Source organism: Acanthochromis polyacanthus, chromosome 9 (genome assembly GCF_021347895.1).
Source record: "Acanthochromis polyacanthus isolate Apoly-LR-REF ecotype Palm Island chromosome 9, KAUST_Apoly_ChrSc, whole genome shotgun sequence".
In the NCBI taxonomy this organism is placed as follows: domain Eukaryota; kingdom Metazoa; phylum Chordata; class Actinopteri; family Pomacentridae; genus Acanthochromis; species Acanthochromis polyacanthus.
The window spans coordinates 734,326-755,227 of NC_067121.1; the positions used below are offsets into that span (position 1 = coordinate 734,326).

General features: G+C 39.9%; 1 protein-coding gene across 3 annotated transcripts; it reads left to right on the forward strand.

Moving 5' to 3' along the window:
• Positions 1-415: 415 nt before the first annotated feature.
• LOC127535562 (clumping factor B-like) lies at positions 416-18,115 on the forward strand. Of its 3 annotated transcripts, XM_051953908.1 has the most exons (4): positions 416-914; positions 1,079-1,351; positions 16,145-16,213; positions 17,826-18,115. In XM_051953908.1, the coding sequence occupies exons 1-4, from the start codon at positions 774-776 to the stop codon at positions 17,841-17,843; spliced, it is 501 nt and encodes a 166-aa protein (XP_051809868.1). In that variant the 5' UTR covers positions 416-773; the 3' UTR covers positions 17,844-18,115. The 3 variants fall into 3 exon arrangements, with proteins under 3 accessions (XP_051809868.1, XP_051809869.1, XP_051809866.1); XM_051953909.1 differs by lacking the exon at positions 16,145-16,213; XM_051953906.1 differs by lacking the exon at positions 17,826-18,115 and having other exon boundaries at positions 16,145-16,415.
• Positions 18,116-20,902: the final 2,787 nt, after the last annotated feature.

The following is a 20,902-nucleotide window of genomic DNA, read 5'->3' on the forward strand; positions in this document are numbered from 1 at the left end:
GTGGCCGTCTTGCAACCGAAGGGTTGCCGGTTTGATCCTCGCCCCGTCGTGTTCGAGGTGTCCCTGAGCAAGACACCTAACCCCGAATTGCTCCTGATGGGGTCGTGGTTAGCGCCTTGCATGGCAGCTTCCGCCATCAGTGTGTGAATGGGTGAATGTGATGTATCATGTAAAGCGCTTTGGGTACCTTGCAGGTATAGTAAAGCGCTATATAAATACAGACCATTTACCATTTCATGATTGTGTCGCAATTGTTGTTGATTCTTGACAAAAAATTAAAATTTATATCTTTATGTTTGAAGCCTGAAATGTGGCGAAAGGTTGAAAAGTTCAAGGGGGCCGAATACTTTCACAAGGCACTGCATGTTTCAGGGTTGTTTTAATGGTACTGAAGGTTTTTTTTTTGGAAAATTAACATATTGTTCTGATCACCTGTCTCCCTCTGTAGCTCTGAGACAGACTGCTGACCTGTCCAGGGCGAACCCTTGACCTGAGTCAGCTGAGATAGGCTCCAGCCTCCCACGATCCAACAGAGGATTGAGTAGTTTATAGATTATGCATAGATGGATGGAATTCTTAATTATTTCAAGAAAAATGCACAAGTTTTTGCTGACTATTAAATAGGTTTAAATAGTAAAACATGGAATGCATTGCTATTATATTTGGATTGAATTTCGTAATGTAACAGATTTGTGGAATATCTTTTTCATTTTAATCTAATTCATTTAATGTATACATTTTTTTTTGACAAACCGTTTTGTGCATGAAATGAAATGACAAATTTCTCCCTTTCTTCCTCTCTCAACTTTCTAACCAGCGAAAGCGAGACAGCAGCCCACCAGGAGCCTCCAGCCAAGTGGTCCTGCACCCCCTCTGGCTCTCAGCATGGAGGCGAGGAACCATCCCGGCCGGAGGTCAGTCGTCCTAAACACTCTGCTGAAATGTGTTTTCACAGACGGCTGCCTCCCGTGAGGATAGCTTACCGTAACTGTAATAAATACAACAAATGACCAAATGAAATCACCAGTCAGTCAGCATTTTTAGACAACAGTGTTTGACCTCAAGTTATCTGTCACAGGAACACGCTGCCCAGCCAGAAAGGAGCACCAGCCCCCAGCCGTCCACCTCTGGCTCACTGCATTACCCTCCAGAGCCTCACATAAGTCTCATCCCCCCACCGTACACCTCAGAATCAGATTCAGATTCAGACTATTATTCCGATTCTGGTGTAGAGGGAGATGTGGATACTGACTCAGACTCTGATTTCCAGGACGAGAGGAGCTCCAGCCCCCCGAGGTCCAACTCTGCTCAGCAAGCGAGGACGTCCCGGCAAATCTCCACCCCGGGGGAGGTCAGTAGCACACTGAAATGTCTACTTTGAGAGAAGTGAATTTTGTCAAGTTAGTCTACAGTCATTTTTAAAAATACAGGAAAGGACTATTTGAAGAGTGCCATCAGGCTTTTTGAGAGCACAGTGTGTTACAGTCACGACCTGATGGTGCCAGTGACGTTTGCAAGTCATCATAAACGTGTGTGAAATGTAAAATGTATTCAGGAGCACATGTGTAAATAAGAAGTGCTACAAAATTCAGACCAAGCTGCCTCAGTTACGATGTTGTGTTCACTGATCCAAACCAGTGTTCCCCCCAATACTGCCCCAAGAATTCAGCTCAAACCCTTTCCATCTTGTACACACTCTGCCTCCGTTTGCCAGTTTGGATGCAGGAACCCAAAGAGTGTCTTTTAAAATAACCAACCTGAAGTGGGAGTAGATTATAAAGCCCTCCAGCACTCAGTCTGTATTGATGCCGGTTTTCTGACCACACTCCTCACAAATACAGCGTCTGTTGTTTCCCACAATGGAGGTCCTCCTCTTAATGATTTCAGATTCATGATATGTGTTTGAAAGCAGCATCTATGGAGTAATGTTTTGTTAGAATCGGTGAAATGACAGCAGGATTATTTTGATACTTAAAGAGCTGGTGAGTCTTTCTGTGTCTTTAACACAGCAGCCACAGACCGAGAAAAGTGTCACCTAAATATATTCTCCTCCAAGATTCTCTGGTTTTGGCGCGAGCTATCGCGTCAAAACAAGATTTGCTTTCTAGCGTCCTGAGATTTGGATACAGACCACAACAAATAGGTATCGCCAAGTAATGTGGAGGTTTTCGTTCACTTCTCATCTCTAGTATGTTGAGGGACACTCGTTGAGACTATCCGAGCCGGTCAGTGTGGGAAAAAAAGCATGTTGGGGCGGACTTTGACGCGGGGGGGCAAGTTGCCCCATACTTTTCGCTAGTTGAGCTGCTAGCTGAGCTGCAAAACTGCCTGCCTGGCTAAATACTGGAGCTATGTCGAAAATTCATTTCTCCATCACTCACATGTATGAAAAGACATATGAAAACAGACCCCAGGTTGAAAAAAAACCCAAAGTTCCCCTTTAAGGGGAACTCCAGACTTACTTGGTATTTTAAAAAATATTTTCAAACATTCTTTTCTCCTGTAGTTTTTTTTAGATTTGGTCTCAGGATAAGAACATTTACACAACAACTGCGTGTTTTAGTATTTTGCACATGGATTATTTGGATTATTTGAAATTAAATGGGATGTAAAATGTCCTCCAGTTCTGGAATGATCCATGCATATTATCTTTCTAAGTCCGGCCTGAGGGCCGAATCCGGCCCACTGTCGAATTTCTTCGTGGCCCACCAGCATTTGTGATCAGGGTATAAATACACAGGTTAAAAAATATTTTAGGTTTTACCACAAGGTGGCAGCATGACCCATTCTGACCATAGTAGTGTTCGGAAAGTTCAATTCTTTCAATGCACTAAAATGTGTTACTCCATGTGCTCCTTCTCTTCACTGGGAAGATAATGGATACTTCTTCAAAAATATTTGGCCACATGACCAATTTCTTCCATGGTTTTCAAGGAACACATTGCTGATGAGTAAAATATATTACAAAGTTTGCTCATATTCATTGTTTTTTAAAATTTTGCCATTGCTTCCATGAAGTTTTTTTTAGTATGATACAAAGAAAATACATCATGGACTTGGTTAATACTTCATATTATGTTAAAATATGTTATTATTAGTGTTAAAATAACATAATAGTATGTTAAAATATGTTGCATATTAGTAAAACACATTATAGAGTTTGCTAATAATAACTGTTACTCGTCTTCTATTTTCGAAATTAATTTTTTTTAAAGATATTAGAGAACAGGGTCTCATGGTAATAAACATTTTATTTTATTATTACATTAATTTGTTTTATTATAATTGTAAAGCACTAGAGCTGGACCCGAATATCCGGAATATCTGAATATTCATTTTGCTACGGCGGTATCCTGATATTAATTTTGGTTCCACCCCCCCCTCAGACGTTACCGAGCAGAAAGAATATGCGGCGTTACTGTCTTCCCTCCGCCTTCAGCCCACATCTGCACATATCGGCTCATCTCGTCGTGTGATCACATAAACACATATATGTCTATAACATATAAGACATATGTCTATGTGATCACCTCCTCCTCCCCCCAGACGAAACTATTCGGAGCTTGTCTCTTCACTGTTGCCAACTCCTCAGTAAGGAAAGTCGCTGTTGGCTGTCCTAAAAGTCGCTAGAAGTCGCTAAATGACGTCATTTCCTAATTTGCATATTTCTCAGTTTGCATGTAATTGTAATCAACGTTGTAGGAAAGAATAACGTTGTGGAAGAGACCAAAAAGTGAGTATAAAACACCCAAAATATTTTTAACAGAGGCGAAATGCTGTGGTTTATTTTAGCATGACAGTGAAGAAACATTTTCGTTTATATGGCTCCGTAAGTCTGGATGGGATCTGTAGTGACTTTGCGCATGCGTGTTTCATCTGCCATCTGGCCGCGGAGCGATGTGTCCTCTAATCAGACACTGGGACTGCTGCGGGGTTACTGGACTGACAGCCTGTGCTTTGAGATGGGGAGGAGCTCACAGCAGCACCTGCTGCTTGTTGAAAACAGTAACTGCAGAATGATCCCAGTTTTCCTGTCAGAGTCTCCAAAACGGCAGAAAAAGTCGCTAGATATGTGGCTAGTTGCTTTTGACAAAAAAAGTCGCTAGGAGCTTTGAAAAGTCGCTAGATTTAGCGAGAAAGTCGCTAAGTTGGCAACACTGCGTCTCTTCCCTGCGCCTCCGGCCCACTTCGGCTCATCCCGTCGTGTTCTTCGGCTCATCTCGGCTCCTCCATTCGTGTTTGTTACCACCACCCGAATGGCCGGGTGGCTGCCCACTCTGACGTCACGCTTCACTTCGTTGCATAAACACATGCTGAAGACCTGCTGTTTGGGAATTCTTCAGTTTAACTGAAGACAAAACGAAGGCAAAATCTGGATCCGGGAGACCAGACCAACGGATCCGAATATTCGGGCTATCTCCGCCACCAGCCGCCACCAGCTGCCGCGCCGGGGCAGAACGAATATTCGGATATTCGTCTTTAATAGGGCCCGAATATTCGGAGGCCAGAAACCACTATTGGGGCCAGCCCTATAAAGCACTTTATGATTTTGTATCTGTGAAAGGAGATATCCAATGTAAAGGATTACAAATGGTTAGGATTGATAGTTTGGAGACTTGTAAGTTGCGGAGTGCAGGAAAAATAACTTTATCACTCATTGCAATGAGATATGTTTGTCACTTCTAACCCTCTTAACACTACTGTGCTTAAAAGGCATGCTTTCTCTGAAAAAAATCTCCAAAATACAAATGTTTTTATATAGCCACAAACTGTAAAAATGGAAACAATGGTTCAGCTTTCCAACTGTTTGTAATAAATACCATCAGTTTTGTGTGGTTACATTGAGAAAAAATATTGAAAATAAGCTTAAAATTGTCAGATTTCATTGTAGTCACTTTATTTAGTATGTCAAATTCAAAAATTCACCAAAAATAATGATGAACGTTTAAAAAAAACAAACAAAAGAGTCTCTGCTCTGCATGGAAACTGAGAAGCCATGACTGACTCAGGCCAGTTGTGAGCAACAACCATGTCACCAAAATGCAGACACTTTTTGGGTGAACCTTTCAATTCAGTTTTAATAAATTGTATTTACAAGTTGAAATGTGTCATCTCAAGACACTTCAATGAGAAAAGTAAAGAAAATTACAAAGAGAAATCCAACAAATCCAAAATTTCCTTTGGATTCCCGTCTGAGCAAGCACTTGGCGACAGTGGGGAGGTAAAACTCCCTTTTTCAGGAAGAACCCTCCGGCAGAACCAGGCTCAGACAGGGCGGCCATCTGCCTCGACCGGTTGGAGTGAGGGTAAAGGAGGGAGAGAGCAGGATATTATACAGAAAACAGATCAAAACACTAGAGAAAAATAAACAAACAATAAATAAAATTAAAAAAAGAGAACAATAAACCCAGCGAAGGTTACTGAGGTCAGGACCAGTGAGACTGAAATGTGACTGCAGGCCATTGGTGCTGCTCAGTCCAACACATCAGACACACACACACAGCAGCAGAACGTCTTCTTCATGCAAGACAAGATGCGTTGGAAGCAGTTTTTCTTCTTTTTCTCCTTGCTTTGCTCCTTCTTGCTGTCTTCAGTGTACTGATGGTTCTGCTCGACCTTCCTGAATTGATCTTCCTTGCTGACGTTGCTGGTGTCATTGCTCTCACCGTCCTCAATGTCTTTAGCAGCTTTATAATCATCACTCTCCTCAATGTCCTCATACTCGCTGCTCTTCTTGTCCTCCCGGTCTTTGTCCTCATCAGGTAAGCCTGTCAGGTCAATTCTGTTTTCAGGGTCTGCAGGCTTAACCATGATGAACAGGCTGGTGGAGGGTTTAGGTTCATTGCTAAAAAAAAGGAAACGCACACTGTTGGGTTTACATCCGACAAGCAGAGAATGTAAACATGCAAATCAGCAAAAGTCCATATCAGAGTTTTGTCACTTGCTGGGCTGTTAATATCTCACAACCTGTGTACAAAGTAAATAGAAGCACACTTACCAACTGCTGGTGGGGGAGCTGCTGCTGAGGTAGCTTTTGGAGATAAAAGGGTGGTTGAGGATACCACTGGGGGTGATTCTGTCCTTCTCATCCCACTGAAGCATCGCCTTCAACAGCTCGATGTACTCCCTCCTCTCATTGGCCTCTGCTGGGTTATCCGTCTCAGAATACACCTGGTGCAGAAAACATTTGGGAAGTACAACAGTGGTCAAGTCACCTTCAACCTGAAATATGAATACAATAAATGAACATCACTCTTCAGCAACTCGCTGCTGCTTCCTAAACTACCTACCGTTTTCATTTCATCCAGAGAGCGGAACGTGTGACATCTGGGGGTGCTGTACATGACAAAGAGCCCAAAATACTCTCTCGGAGTCTGAAAGAAGAAAACAATGATGCTTACTAAAGCCTTCATCTTATTGAGCGAGTAAAGGTCAGTGGTAAAATCACAGTAGGAGTATTGTACCTTCAGCCGCCACAAGCCACTACACTTTTTCTTCAAAAAGAATCGTGATCTCCGACCAGCCTCGATGAGATGTTGCGGCGGCAGACCCAGCAGACTGATCATTTGTCGGAGCTGCAGACAGAACACAACACCACGTTAGACCTGAAGCTAATCGTGTGACGGCTTCTAATGCGTTTCAGTAATTTACTCACTATCCAGTATTCTGACTCTGTTCCGAAGAGAGCAATACGAGCCACCATCCAGGCCATCATGCAGCCTAACGACCAAACGTCGATGGCTTCTGAATACGGCAGGCCCAGGATGATTTCTGGAGCTCTGAATGTGGAAAAAACATCAAATGAAGATGTGACACAGTAGACAGTAAGGAGACAGTGCTGATTTAAAGATTTCTCAGTGGTGAAAACTTAACAGTATTATCATACCTAAATGCAGGTATTTGGAGTAGCTCTCCTGCTTTGGCTTCGGACGTGTACTTGGCCACACCAAAGTCAATGAGTTTGACCTTGAAGGGCTGCTTCACATGATCCACCATCACGATGTTGTCCATTTTCACGTCACCGTGGATTATGCCAGCACTCTTTGTCGTATTCAAAGCCACGGCCAGCTGTAAGAGAAAACAACAACATTTATCAGGAGTTCAAGAAATCTGTCACATGGCAATAAAAGTAGAGGTTGTAAAGGTTCCTGAACCACCGATGCTGGTTCTAGCACCACTGTAGGAGATAAATATAGGGAGACAATAGAAGGTCATACCTGTTGAATAACGGTACGGACGTGTTCCAGTGGCATTGGCTCTTTTAAGCCACGTACATAGTCCCACAGGGAGATGTCCAGTTTTTCCAACACCAGGAGCCGCGTACTTTTTACAAAGACTTCTCCCTTGTACTTGATGATGTTGGACTCGTCCGAGTTGTGGCACATGAGCTTTTCCAAGATTTCCGCCTGTGGAGACATAATATGTTTGCTGAGCCACATAGTCCAATCAGTTCTTCTCAACAACTATGAAGTACATTAGATGACCAGTGCCACTACTCAGAATCTTATAGTGGTACTGCCCTGGTTTTAAAAATGTCTTTTTGTGTCACTCTTCAGCTGAAATCAGTGTCCTACCTCACGGTCTAGATTGTTCCTTTCGGGCATCTTTATAGCCACATGCTCTTCAGTCTTGTCTTCCACACATTCCAGCACTGTTCCATAGCCTCCACGTCCCAGGTTTTTCACCAACGTGTAGCCTTTTGGGACTTTGGAACGCTGCGTTGTGGTACTCCCCTCAGAGGTAGACGATGAGGATGAACTTTGAATGTTCATTTTTATGTCGTCACGGAAGACTGAAAGTGAAACAGACACAAAAGAGAACCATAATCTATGGATGTCTTGTTAAACCGTTGGTAATCTACCACACTGTTGTGATCTCAGTTTTTTTAATCAAATTTGCTAAATATTGAACCAATTATCACAAAGCAACAGCACTGAGTGTTACAACCTGTTCTGAATTGTGTTATAAGGCATATTGGACAGTATTGCAGCAAAATTACACGGATGCTTCCTCAGAAACTCCAAAGTGTTTACTTCATTAAACAGAAGAGTGGAGTTACTTACCTCACAAAAGTTTGCTTATCTAGATTTTGTTGAAATATGGATGTCTCTGAGGTTGGTTTTACTAAACTACTCAATAAACTAATAAATAACTCAGTAAAATAAAGTGAAATGGTGTCTCCACTCAGAGTTTTTGTGTTTGACATGAATTCTAGAATGCCTTTAAAAACAATTAGAAAGTCCTCGGCATTGTTTATTTTTGAAAATGTCATGTTAAATGATCAAACTGCCGTTGTTTTTCTCATCTATCTGCATTTAATCACCTATAATGACATGCTCTGACTAATGTTGTTATAAATTGCTGATGAATATTTTTGAATGTTTTCAGATTTTTTATTTACAAATCAAGATATTTGAGATATTTTTTAAAAGTCTGTTTATCCACTTCCAGCACATTTTTTACATATTACAGTCATCTGAGGTAACGTTTAAATGACAATATCTCAAGAACTAATACAGATAAAACATGAATTTTTCACCGTCTTTTCTCGTTTCAACTACAGGACAAGTCGATGAAATAATCTCTGAAAACAGGTGACTTGAAATTTAAAAAATCATTGAAGTCATGAAAGTCTCATCTTTGAGCACACATTCCCCACAAAAAACGAGAATGTGCAATACAAAACAAAACATACAGAATCATTTTTTTAACATTAAACACTCGGTCACAAAAATGAAAAAGAAAATGTGACGAACTTAAGTAACTGATTGAGCAGGTAAGACAAGTTGTACCACAAAAACTAAAGTATTGCTGGATAGTATAATATAATTTCCTTTTGGATTCCATGTTATAAGTTAGGAAACAGCGTGAACTATTACTATTATTACAGAGTTGTAGAAAAACAGATTTTAAAACTGCCTTCTGAATGTTTCCTCTGGTGTTTGCTTCATCAAACAGAACAGTGAAGTCACTTACCTCAAAAATGTTCACTTCTTTGGACTTTGTCGAAAGGTTGTTGCTGAATTTAATCTCGATGTCTTGCAAGCTTCGATATCGTCCTGTTGTCCTGCTGAAATCCGTAAGACACTGACTGTCCAGAACTGACTCTACACTGTGATGATTTAAATGTGGTTTGAATTCTAGAATGTCTATGATGATGCAATCAACAGTTAGAAGCTAGTTTTTTAGAGTTGAAACCTGCATGTCTTGACAAGGGTACATCAGATCATGTTCAGACTTGGTAGGGGTATTGCTGGGGTCCTGAGGAAGTGCAGTGTGGAGTTTGCAGCAGATTGGATGAATGGTGGTGGCTTTTTCAATGCAATGAAAACAAGGTAGTCACATTCTGACAGCAGTCTCAGCACTACTTCGTTTAAACGTAAACAGATGCAATGGAGCAAATATGTAGTGTTGTTATTGCTAGAACTGTCATACTGACTGAAAAAAGCACACTGTGGTTGGGTCTGGGTTTATGCGAAACGCTTAAACACTGGTGTAGTCTTTGGATATGAGGAATATGGCTTTCAAAAAAAGTTTTCTTGCTTCAACTTATGGTTAATTGAGCATTTGGATAAAATATGTTGTGGTAAATTGTGCCATCAACTATGTTGAAGTAAAATAGAAAATTTTATACCTCATATAATGTAAGATCTGTCTCCATTTGTTCATCTCAGGCCTGGTGGGCAGATCCTGTTCTGGTTCCTTATCTAATGTACCTAATGTAATTATTTACCAATAATCATTTAACAAAAATGCATCATCCAGAGCTAACTTCATGCTACATCTTCAGCCTCATATAGTAGCTTACTGTATGATTATACAACACATGTGGAATAATTTCAGGTCTCAATAATTGTACAGACATAAAACCATAAACATGAAAAATTTATTTTGAGCAGCAAACAATTATTTTGTACACACTGAAAGAAAAACCTGGTTGGATTTGCATAAAAAAAATACTGACAGCGCAAAACTATATTGTGTTTTGGTTTGAACACATTTTCAACCAATATCCCCTTAATTAATATCTGCTGTTTGAGCATCATTATTTCACATTGAAATCTTTAAGTCAAATCATGTTCTTTTTCATACTTCACCCATGTTATACATGCATGAAGCATTTCTTTTAAATATATTTATTTATGTCATCTTGTTGGTGTTTAATTTGTTTGTATCTATAATCAATGATCAAATTTCATATTCTATACATGATAGTTCTATTGATGCAACCTAAATGAAATTACTTTTGCTGAAGCTAAATTTGTGTTGACCTACAAAGCATTCAAAACAATTAAACAAATAAATAACAAACTGATTTCATATTTCTTTTTAGATCAAACAATTGTAAACATGGAAACTACAGAACCTGTTTTAACAGAGAAATATTTCATCTCATCAATGCATTTAATCTACAGAAATGAACTCCCTCCACATTCAACTTAAAGTGCACATGTGCATAACTGAGGCTTAAAAACATTCCTTTGGGTGCCTCAGATAACATGGTTAAAACCTTTAAAATGTTGATTTTGCGTCTCTTTGAAGACACGATGAACTGCAACCAAGTGTTCAGCCAGTTTGCTCCACAACTGTTAGGATTAGGATTACATTCAAATACAAGTAACTAAAGGAGCGACTTACAGCCACAAGAAAGAAACAAGGTCGCATATGTGACCAAAGACAGTCTGACCATCAACACTGACCTTGTCTTCTTTTTTCTTTTTTAAACACAGTTAAGTGAAACACTTGAACAATAATTGCATAAACCTATCAACAGCAACTTTTCTTTTAAACAAACAGTGCAAGACAACATGAGGCCCAAAGACCAAACACTGAACACCACAAACCAGTATTCAAGTACCGTATTTTCCACACCATAAGGCGCAGTCTGGATTACGGGGTTTATTTCTGTACTTAAGCCAAATATAAGACGCACCGTATTATTGGGCGCATGCTAAAACAAGGAAACGGAACGAAATAGGGGGTTTGGTTGAACTTTATTCTACTACGTATTTAAAAATACACTCACATTATTTTTTGATCAAGCTTTTGTCACACATCCATAAAAGTCCTCATCTTCTGTATCTCTCTGAAGTTTTCTCACAGCTGTCACACTCCAGTAAGTCAGTTAGCTTTATTGAGACTGTGTCTGTCCCCCGACCACCAAAATTCAATAAATTGAACAAATCAAAAATATACAAAAGAAATAGTAACCATAAAAATGTAATAAAAATTAATGCTTCTATTTCAACAGATCAAAGAAACAGGACAATTAAATGTGGTCTGTTAAATATTAGATCTCTCTCGTCTAAATCTCTGTTAGTAAATGAGTTGATAACTGATCACCAGATTGATTTGTTCTGTTTGACTGAAACCTGGTTGCAGCAGGAAGAATTTGTTAGCCTAAACGAATCAACTCCCCCTAGTCATATTAACTGTCATATTCCTCGAATCACAGGCCGAGGAGGAGGAGTGGCAGCAATCTACCATTCTAGTTTAAAATTGAACCAGAGGCCTCAACCTGATTACAGCTCATTTGAAAATCTCACTCTTAGTCTCTCTCATCCAAATTTGAAAGCTCAGAAACCAGTTTTATTTGTTGTTATATATCGTCCTCCTGCTCCATATTCTGAGTTTTTATCTCAATTCTCAGACTTTTTATCTGATTTAGTGCTCAGTTCAGACAAAGTTATTATTGCGGGTGACTTTAACATTCATGTTGACATAGACAGCGACAGCCTTACAACAGCTTTTAATTCATTATTTGACAAAATTGGGTTTTCTCAACATGTAAATAAACCAACACACAGTTTTAATCACACTCTTGAACTTGTCCTGACTTATGGCATAGAAATTGAAGAGTTAACAGTATTTCCCCAGAACCCTCTTCTTTCTGACCATTTTATGATAACATTTCAATTTAAAGTAAAGGATTGTTTAGCAGCTGAGAACAAATATCATTACAGTAGGTGTTTGTCTGACAATTCAGTAACTAAATTTAAGGAAATAATACCCTCACTGTTTACTTCAGCAACATTTACTGATAAATCAGAAGGCAAATATTATAATTTTGCCCCCACAGAAGTGGATTATTATGTTAATAATGCTGCAGCCTCACTGCGTACAACTCTTGATAGTGTTGCACCTGTAAAAAAGAAAGTTATATCTCAGAGAAGACTTGCTCCTTGGTGTAATTCCCAGCTGCGGATTTTAAAGCAGGCATCCCGAAAGCTGGAAAGAAAGTGGTATTCCACTAATTCAGAGGAAGTGTATGTGGCTTGGAAAAATAGTCTAGTAATCTATAAAAAAAGCTCTTCGTAATGCCAGGACAACTTATTATTCATCTTTAATAGAGGAGAACAAGAACAACCATAGGTTTCTCTTTAGCACTGTAGCCAGGCTGACAAAGAGTCAGAGCTCTGTTGAACCTTGTATTCCTTTAGCTCTAAGCTGTAACAACTTCATGAGCTTCTTTACACATAAAATAGTTATGATTAGAGATGAAATTAATTTGGCCCTTCCTACAAATGTCACAGATGCTTTTGAATTGGCTGTTAGACCTGATGAATATTTAGAATTCTTCACTCCTATATGTCTCTCTGAACTAATTTCAACAGTTTCTACATCCAAACCATCAACATGTCTTTTAGATCCTATCCCAACTAGACTCTTCAAGGAGATTTTACCTTTAATTAATTCTTCAATGTTAGATCTGATTAATCTCTCTCTAGTAACAGGCTATGTACCACAGGCTTTTAAGGTTGCTGTCATCAAACCCTTGCTTAAAAAGCCCACTTTAGATCCAGATGTGTTAGCTCACTATAGACCAATATCCAACCTACCATTTGTCTCTAAAATTCTGGAAAGAATAGTTGCAAATCAATTATGTGAACACTTACAAAGGAATAATTTGTTTGAAGTATTTCAGTCTGGCTTCAGAGTGCATCATCGCACAGAAACAGCTCTGGTGAAAGTTACTAATGACCTTCTCATAGCATCAGATAATGGACTAGTCTCTATACTTGTTTTGTTAGATCTTAGTGCAGCGTTTTGACACAATCAACCACAAAATTTTATTACAGCGTCTAGAACATTCAATTGGCATTAAAGGGACAGCACTGGACTGGTTTAAATCCTACTTATCAGATAGGTTCCAGTTTGTGCATGTCAACAGTAACTCTTCTGAGCATACTAAAGTCAATCATGGGGTTCCTCAGGGTTCTGTCTTAGGACCGATACTTTTCACATTATACATGCTTCCTTTCGGCAATATTATTAGGAAGCATTGTATTAACTTCCATTGCTATGCAGATGACACACAATTGTATTTATCTATGAAGCCAGATGAAACCGATCAGTTAGCTAGACTGCAAGATTGTCTTAAGGACATTAAAACCTGGATGACTTTTAACTTCCTACTGCTAAATTCCAACCCGGTCTCACGGGGATTCGTGAAACTGTCACGTAAGTTTTAGTTTCGGTTTCGTGCGCACCAACACGATTTTGTCATGTTTTTCGTGCCGCTCACCACGAAATGTTTTTCGCTGTGGTAATCACATCTGAAAGTGGTTTATACCAGCGGATTCATGACGATCTAAGCTGTCCATCGGCGTATACTGCTCGTGTGATCGCGTTTGCGGCCACCGGCCGCCGGACATTCTTGAAATTCCTATGCAAATTGGTAAGTGTACCACCGGCTTATGGTTAGGTTATGGTTAGGTTATGGTTAGGGTTATGGTTAGGGTTATGTTTAGGGACGATGTCATGCAAAATATAGCGTTGGATTCGCCACGGTTTTACATTAAAAATATAATATACACATTCTTTTGAAATACGTTCTGAGTGGCACGAAAAGTCCGCCGTTTAAAATACATTGGTGCGCATTTCGTGGTGAGCGGCACGAAAAACATGACGAAATCGTGTTGGTGCGCACGAAACCGAAACTAAAACTTACGTGACAGTTTCACGAATCCTCGTGAGATCGGGCTGTAAATTCAGACAAAACTGAAGTCATTGTATTTGGCCCCAAACATCTTAGAAACTCGCTTTCAAAGCAAATAGTTACTCTGGATGGCATCACATTGGCCTCCAGTACTACTGTGAGGAATCTTGGAGTTGTTTTTGACCAGGACATGTCCTTTAACTCACACATAAAGCAAGTCTGTAGGACTTCCTTTTTTCACCTGCGAAATATTGTAAAAATCAGGAAACTCCGGTCTCAGAGTGATGCAGAAAAATTAGTTCATGCTTTTGTTACTTCCAGGCTTGACTATTGCACTTCCTTATTATCGGGTTGTCCAAATAGCTCTCTTAAACATCTACAGTTGATCCAAAACGCTGCTGCGAGAGTACTGACAGGAGTTAGCAAAAGAGATCATATTTCCCCTACACTTGCTTCACTTCACTGGCTTCCTCTTAAATCTAGAATTGAATTTAAAATCCTTCTTCTGACATATAAAGCTCTTAATAACCAATCTCCATCATATCTTAAAGATCTGATAGTACCATATTATCCTAGTAGAACTCTTCGCTCTCAAACTGCAGGCTTACTTGTTGTTCCTAGAATTTCTAAAAGTAGAATGGGAGGCAGAGCCTTCAGTTATCAGGTGCCTCTCCTGTGGAACCTGCTCCCAGTTTGGGTTCGGGAGGCAGATACCCTCTCTATTTTTAAGACCAGGCTCAAAACGTTCCTTTTTGACAAATCTTATAGTGAGGGCTGACTGGGTGACCCACAGGGGTTTGGCTTGTGTCTTCGTTTCCACAGCTGACTCCCTCTTGGACGTCCCTTCGTTCTGCCCCTAGTCATGCTGCTATAGGCCTAGGCTGCTGGGGGACTTCTCTTGACGGACTGAGCCCTTCTCTATCTACCTTTACATTTAATATGTATACCGTCATTGCAGTACATTCACTCTGTTTCCCCCTGTGCTATTTCTCCGAGTGTCCCTGGTCCCAGAGCTGGATGCTTCAGATCTGCGGTTGATGTTCCACCAAGTGGTCTAGTCTCCACCATGTCCACTGTGGGATGCTGCTGCTGACCTTCCTCCAGCCCTCCGCTTCCAACTCCCCTTTTCCACCAGTCAACTCTGCATCGCCTTCACTATACTTGTTAAACTAAACTACAGACTGTTTGAATTTTACTGCTAGCTATCAGGGCCGGCCGCTGGCATAAACACTCTATGCCGTTATTTATAGCCACATCCACTAGAGGGGGCCACACCACAATAAGTGTGTGATTCGCATTTTGTCCCTGTCTTCATGGGCGTAATGGATGCGGGGTACGCGTGGACATGTCCCCCGCACTTTCCACATCTGTCCACTCTGTCCCCCCGCACTTTATTCAGCCGTTACAACAGCTAAACCCGTTATTAGCATCCAGTAACGTGTTTTCCCGAGCCGTCTTTAAATGCACCATGAGCGCATGCTAATGCAGGTGTTCCACAGGAGACGTGCTGCTGTGCTGAGCAGTGCTGAACGTTCGTCTGGAGTAATGTTTAGCAAACCAGCCAGAGCCAGCAAGAAGCAAAAAACTTTACACAGTTTTTCCAAACAAACCGTGTAAGTTGTGTGACCTTGTCGGATGCAAACAATGTTAGACTTGTTAGCTAAATGATGACAAGGTAAAACGTGGCAATATATCAATATGTTAAGCTAGTTAACAATAATTTAAATGTTGTTGCCTCTGTTACATTACTGCTAATTAGTTTATTCTTGGAATAAACCCAGTCCTCTTTCATTTCTGGGCAGAAGATGTGCTCACAATTGCTCTCCATGTATTTAAGTCTTTTGGTCCCAAAAGAGGAGAGTCAGGGAGGAGAAAAAAAGAATAGGCTATCTATGGCATAAATTTACAACTATTTTTTACTGCTTCTCTTTCTAATTCTATCTCAGAATTTTGATTTTCAGATTTTTTAATATTTCCATAACAAAGAGCAGAGTCAGGCAGGAGATGGACCAGAGGCGGCGGCCAGCAGTAATGTTGACCATGCAGGGTCTGCAGAGGTGAAAAAAAATATATAAGTGGCTGAGAAAAAAATATGTATCTATGGGTTAAAGTGATTTTGAGGTTAAATTCTACTGCAATTTTTACTCTTCCTAATGCTATTTCAGAATTTTTCTTACCACATTTTTATGTTTATTGCCATAACAGAAAGAGCAGAGTCAGGGAGGAGATGGATCAGAGGCCAGCAGCAGGGACAAGGATGTAGGGTCTTTACAGGTAAGGAGAGATTATAACTTCCTGAAAATAAGATATCTATTGCAGGGAGAAACCAGGCAGTACTGATCATTTCATGTTCAGTGTTTGGCACCTTTGGCTACTCGTCCAGTAGATGTTCAAGGGACATTGTTGTCAACTCAACTAGAGTTTGGCCACTAAAACTTTAGATTTTATAGTTTAAAGTTTTATACTTTATAGTTTAAAGAACTAGCCGAGTTGGTCCCCTGGTATTGCACTGTGGCTGTTAGGGATTATGTGGTTCTTTAGCCACTAAGGACGGTGCCATTAAATGTAAGAGAATGATAAATCGCTCTGAAAAATTTGTCCCCCTCACTTCTGAGATGGTGGTTACGCCCATGCCTGTCTTTATTCCAATAAAACATAAATCATCATGGTAACATATCAATTTAAACTGGCTTATTAGAAAACTATACGGAAAAAATACAGGAAAGAAAAAATAAACCAGCAGTCAGTTGGTGACTCCATGCTTCGTGCGTAAGTTAGGCTACTGTGACACCACGGCACCGTTTCAAACTTGATCGATTACACTGGTCTGGAGAAGCCACAGATGGAAAAGCAGTAGCACTAGAGATGGCATCATGGCTCCAAAAAGGAAGTTCAGGAGTGGGCTGAATATTTGCTGTCAATCATGTGCATGTGTGTTTTAACCCAATTACAAGCTGTGCACGGGATTTGGTAGTTGCCCTGTGCATGTTTTGGGGCCACAAAAAAAATCTTGCTTAGGGCCACCAAAGTCCTAGGGCCGGCCCTGCTAGCTATATATGGAGTATGTTTAATGTCAGAGCTGTACATCATAAGAGTAAACTATGAGTCAGTTTTCAATGTTAGCTTATACTTTGTTTGTGTCACATATCCTGTCATACATGTATCCAAATGTGTGTTGTGTTTTCCTTGCTTTCCCACCCCTCCCTCTTCTCCCATCCCTCCCCCTTGCCCTCCTCTGTCCTTCTCAACCCGCCCGGCCAGCAGGCAGATGGGTCCCCCCTATTTAGAGCCGGGTTCTGCTTGAGGTTTCTTCCCTGTTAAAAGGGTGTTTTTCCTTGCCACTGTCGCCTTTGGGCTTGCTCTGGGGGTCAGGCATATGGGTTCTGTAAAGCGTCTTGAGACGATTTGACTGTAATTGACGCTATATAAATAAAATTGAATTGAATTGAATTGAATTGAATGTAATGAAGAGTCTGGTGTAGACCTGCTCTATATGAGAAGTGCCCTGAGATGCGAGATGATTCAGCTCTACATTAATGAAACTGACCTGACGGCTTTGTAAAAAGGGAAGATTTGTGCTGAGAATTTTGACCGTTTTAAAAATGTGATTTAGTGTCAGAGGCAGAACCAGTAGTGATGAGGGGATTACTGCTGTCAGTATGGAAGGAACAGGTGAGCTGTTGGAACAGAGTGAACAAGCAAGCATTAGTTCCAATACTTTCTATGCCCAAACAATAGCAGTGACCCATTTTATTTTTTATCATTAAAAGATAGTAAATACACAAAGCCTCTACATAGCCACAGCTACTTTTATAAATTGATGAAAGTGAATAAATTGTATTTCTGTGATCTGTGTTTGATTTCTCTCTTTTCTCCTGTCATCCAGATGTTCAGAGGGAGCTGATGCCACATCTGGTCCAGCTGATGGAAGGTCTTGAAGTTCTCTGACTGAAGATGGTCCTCTCACTGGATTTAAGTTTCAGATGCTCAGGAACAAACTCCACCAATGAGCCAACAGGAAAGCTTTAGTTTTATGAAATGTTGCTATGAAGCATGAAGACTAAACTCTCCACAAGGACCCAAAATAAGTTGGACTTCTACATGAGAGCTTTAGTTATTCTTCATCTACTTCCTGAAAAGTTTGGTCAATAAAAAAGACAAAAACTAATATTTTCAGCTGAGCTAAAGACAGACTTTGTGATTTTCTGCTCACATGTCTAGGCTTGCGCTAGCCGATCGCCACAGCGCCATTGGCGCATCGTTTTGCTGGATGGCGCAGTCATTCTGAACTGTGTGAGCCACAGTGGCGCTCTATTTTTCTTGTAAAAAGCATCAAAAAAAGGGTTCGACTTACTTTTTATTCCAATCTCTCGGCAGGCGTCGGAAATGGTCGGAGTCACCCGAATCTTGATCACGCGCCCGGTGTTGTAGAATTTTCACACTCCCTGGAAAAATCTGACTCCCCCTTCGCGTGAACGCGCGCGACTTACGTTTCACTCTGTGGCCACTTGACGGGTTTTCTGTTGTACATTTACTGTTTTTGTTGTTGTTTTCTACAGGTTTTCGAGTTAAATGTGATTAAGTACCGAACTGCAGACATGTTTTCCTGTTAAATATGATTAGGTGACATGTTTCTCCTCCTCTTCTCATCCGTATGTGCGCACCCTAAATGGCATCAGGGGAGATTCTACACTACTCTCAGCTTCACTCCTATGAGGACAGCAGGACAGGACAGGGTGTAGTCGCCAAATATTGTTTATATTCCATCAGTGTTCTACACGTGTCAATAAAATAATTGTTCACTGAGAAAACTGAGAAAATCGGACTCCCCTAAGAATGCAAGATATGGCATCAAAATATGTCTGGTATTTATGTATAAAGTCTTTAATATAAGTATAGTTCTTAAGTATAAAGTCATTTGTTATTGTTGTTATTTTTATTGGGCCAGTAAACAATATAATAGAATTGAAATTCTTCATTTATCCCACACCTGGGAAATTATTTGCTACAACAGCTAAAACACCAAATCACAACAATTTTTTTAAAAAAAACTAGTAAATTACAGTCTGTAAGAACAGAATAATAAAATAAGGGGCTAAATGATCACAGTATGGCATATTAAGAACAGAGAGACTATTTCAAAACTAGGACTTTAACAGAAATATGCAGGTTGAGTTAACTGCACATTGTATGATATGAAATAAAATCTGGAGTCAGATTTTGTAGGGTCACTTAACAAAATCTGACTCCCCGAGAGGAGGTTTTTCTTGAGTTTATGCTACAGTTGTGAGATATGGTACATAGTGAAGGTTGAAGAATTGGACATAGGAGGAAAAGAAGGTAAATTGGACATGAAATTAATATTTTTATGGGTCAAAAAGTTTTGATCATGAACATGTTTCAGGTACAGGTTTTAAATGGCCAAATGCATATATACATGGAAATGTGTCTTCACCCCTAACTGCCTGTTTGTAACAAAAATAACAACATACATACATATAATATATATATATAAGTAGAAATAAAATAGTTAAAATAGAACTGTTTAATTGAGCTTTTTTTTAAACTCAAAATGCACCAGAATGCAGGAAAATGACTCCATTTTTTCCGCTATCACTGACACAGAAATTTGTCGCTTTTTGTGGCTCATTGTTATTCTTATGAGAGAGCCACAGCGGCTCTTCATTTCAAATTTCTAGTGCAAGCATAGCATGTTGTGTTGTTGTAACAGTCAATGCGAAACCGTCTGGAGTCTTGGTGGACAGTAGGTCCACCACAGCTGGAGAGTTTGGTGGACCTACCGGGTTTTTGGTGGACCTACAATGCGCGGACGGAAAAAAGCGCGACTTATGACAAAAAAATTAACAAAATAAATCAAAGGAGACAATATCTTTTGAAATCATTTAATCATTTATTTATTTAGGCTTCAAGAGAATATATGTTGATCTTTTTATTGTTTTCCTCCTCCTCTTGCTCCATGTCAGACACATATCCATCATCATCATCATCAAAGTCATCATCATCAACATCCTCATGAACAAATTCTGCTGGTGCCGCATGTGCCGCCACATGTGTCGGGCCTGGGTTAGATCGATAGTCTCATAGCAACTCTCGCGGTGTCTGCGAGAATTCGCGCAAGCACGAGATTTCATATCCAAGATGGCGCGAACGGAATGAAACATCGCTTGCTGCGCAGTTTAGCAGGTAAATACGCTTCATTTGTCTTTAATTTACCATTATTTTCTGTTGGAAACCATCGCGTTGATAGATCGCTTCAATTCGTTGTTAAATATTTTTATTTGTTGATAAATACGTCGCCGGAAGGTGGTGGACAGGCGGTCCGGCTGGGTGCCAGAAAATGGCGGACCGACGGACTTTCTGGTCTCGTCCGGCAGGTTTCACATTGACTGTTGTAAACTTACTCTTTCAAATAAATAGCTGTCGAACCCCCTGGAAACCAGCCTTTGTCCTGTTTTTGTGTCACTCCTCACCTACTTCAGACAGCCGGGACAGAACAACGTTTTCTGGACCAAAGGCTATACTATGATGTTTTTAGAGCTACATGCTATACTATAGGCTTTTTAAATTGACATATTACTATGACTTTTTTTTATTTTAGTTTTTTGTTTTGTTTTTTTAGCAACATATAAGAATTTGAATAGTTTTAAAAATGACTATACTTTTACTTGTGCAATGAACTATTATTCTATGGCATTTTTTAGATGACATATTATACTCTGATGTTTCTTGAATGACACACTATTTTGACAACATACTGCCACTATGACATTTTTTGAACCACATATCATACATGACAATTTTAGGCAACATCCTATCATTTTGCTCTTTTTGAACCACATAATAATCTGTTTTTTTTTTTTTGCATACATGCTATACTATGAACTACAGGCCATACGATGTCATTCTTGAAAAGCATACTATAATTTGACATTTCTGAACTAC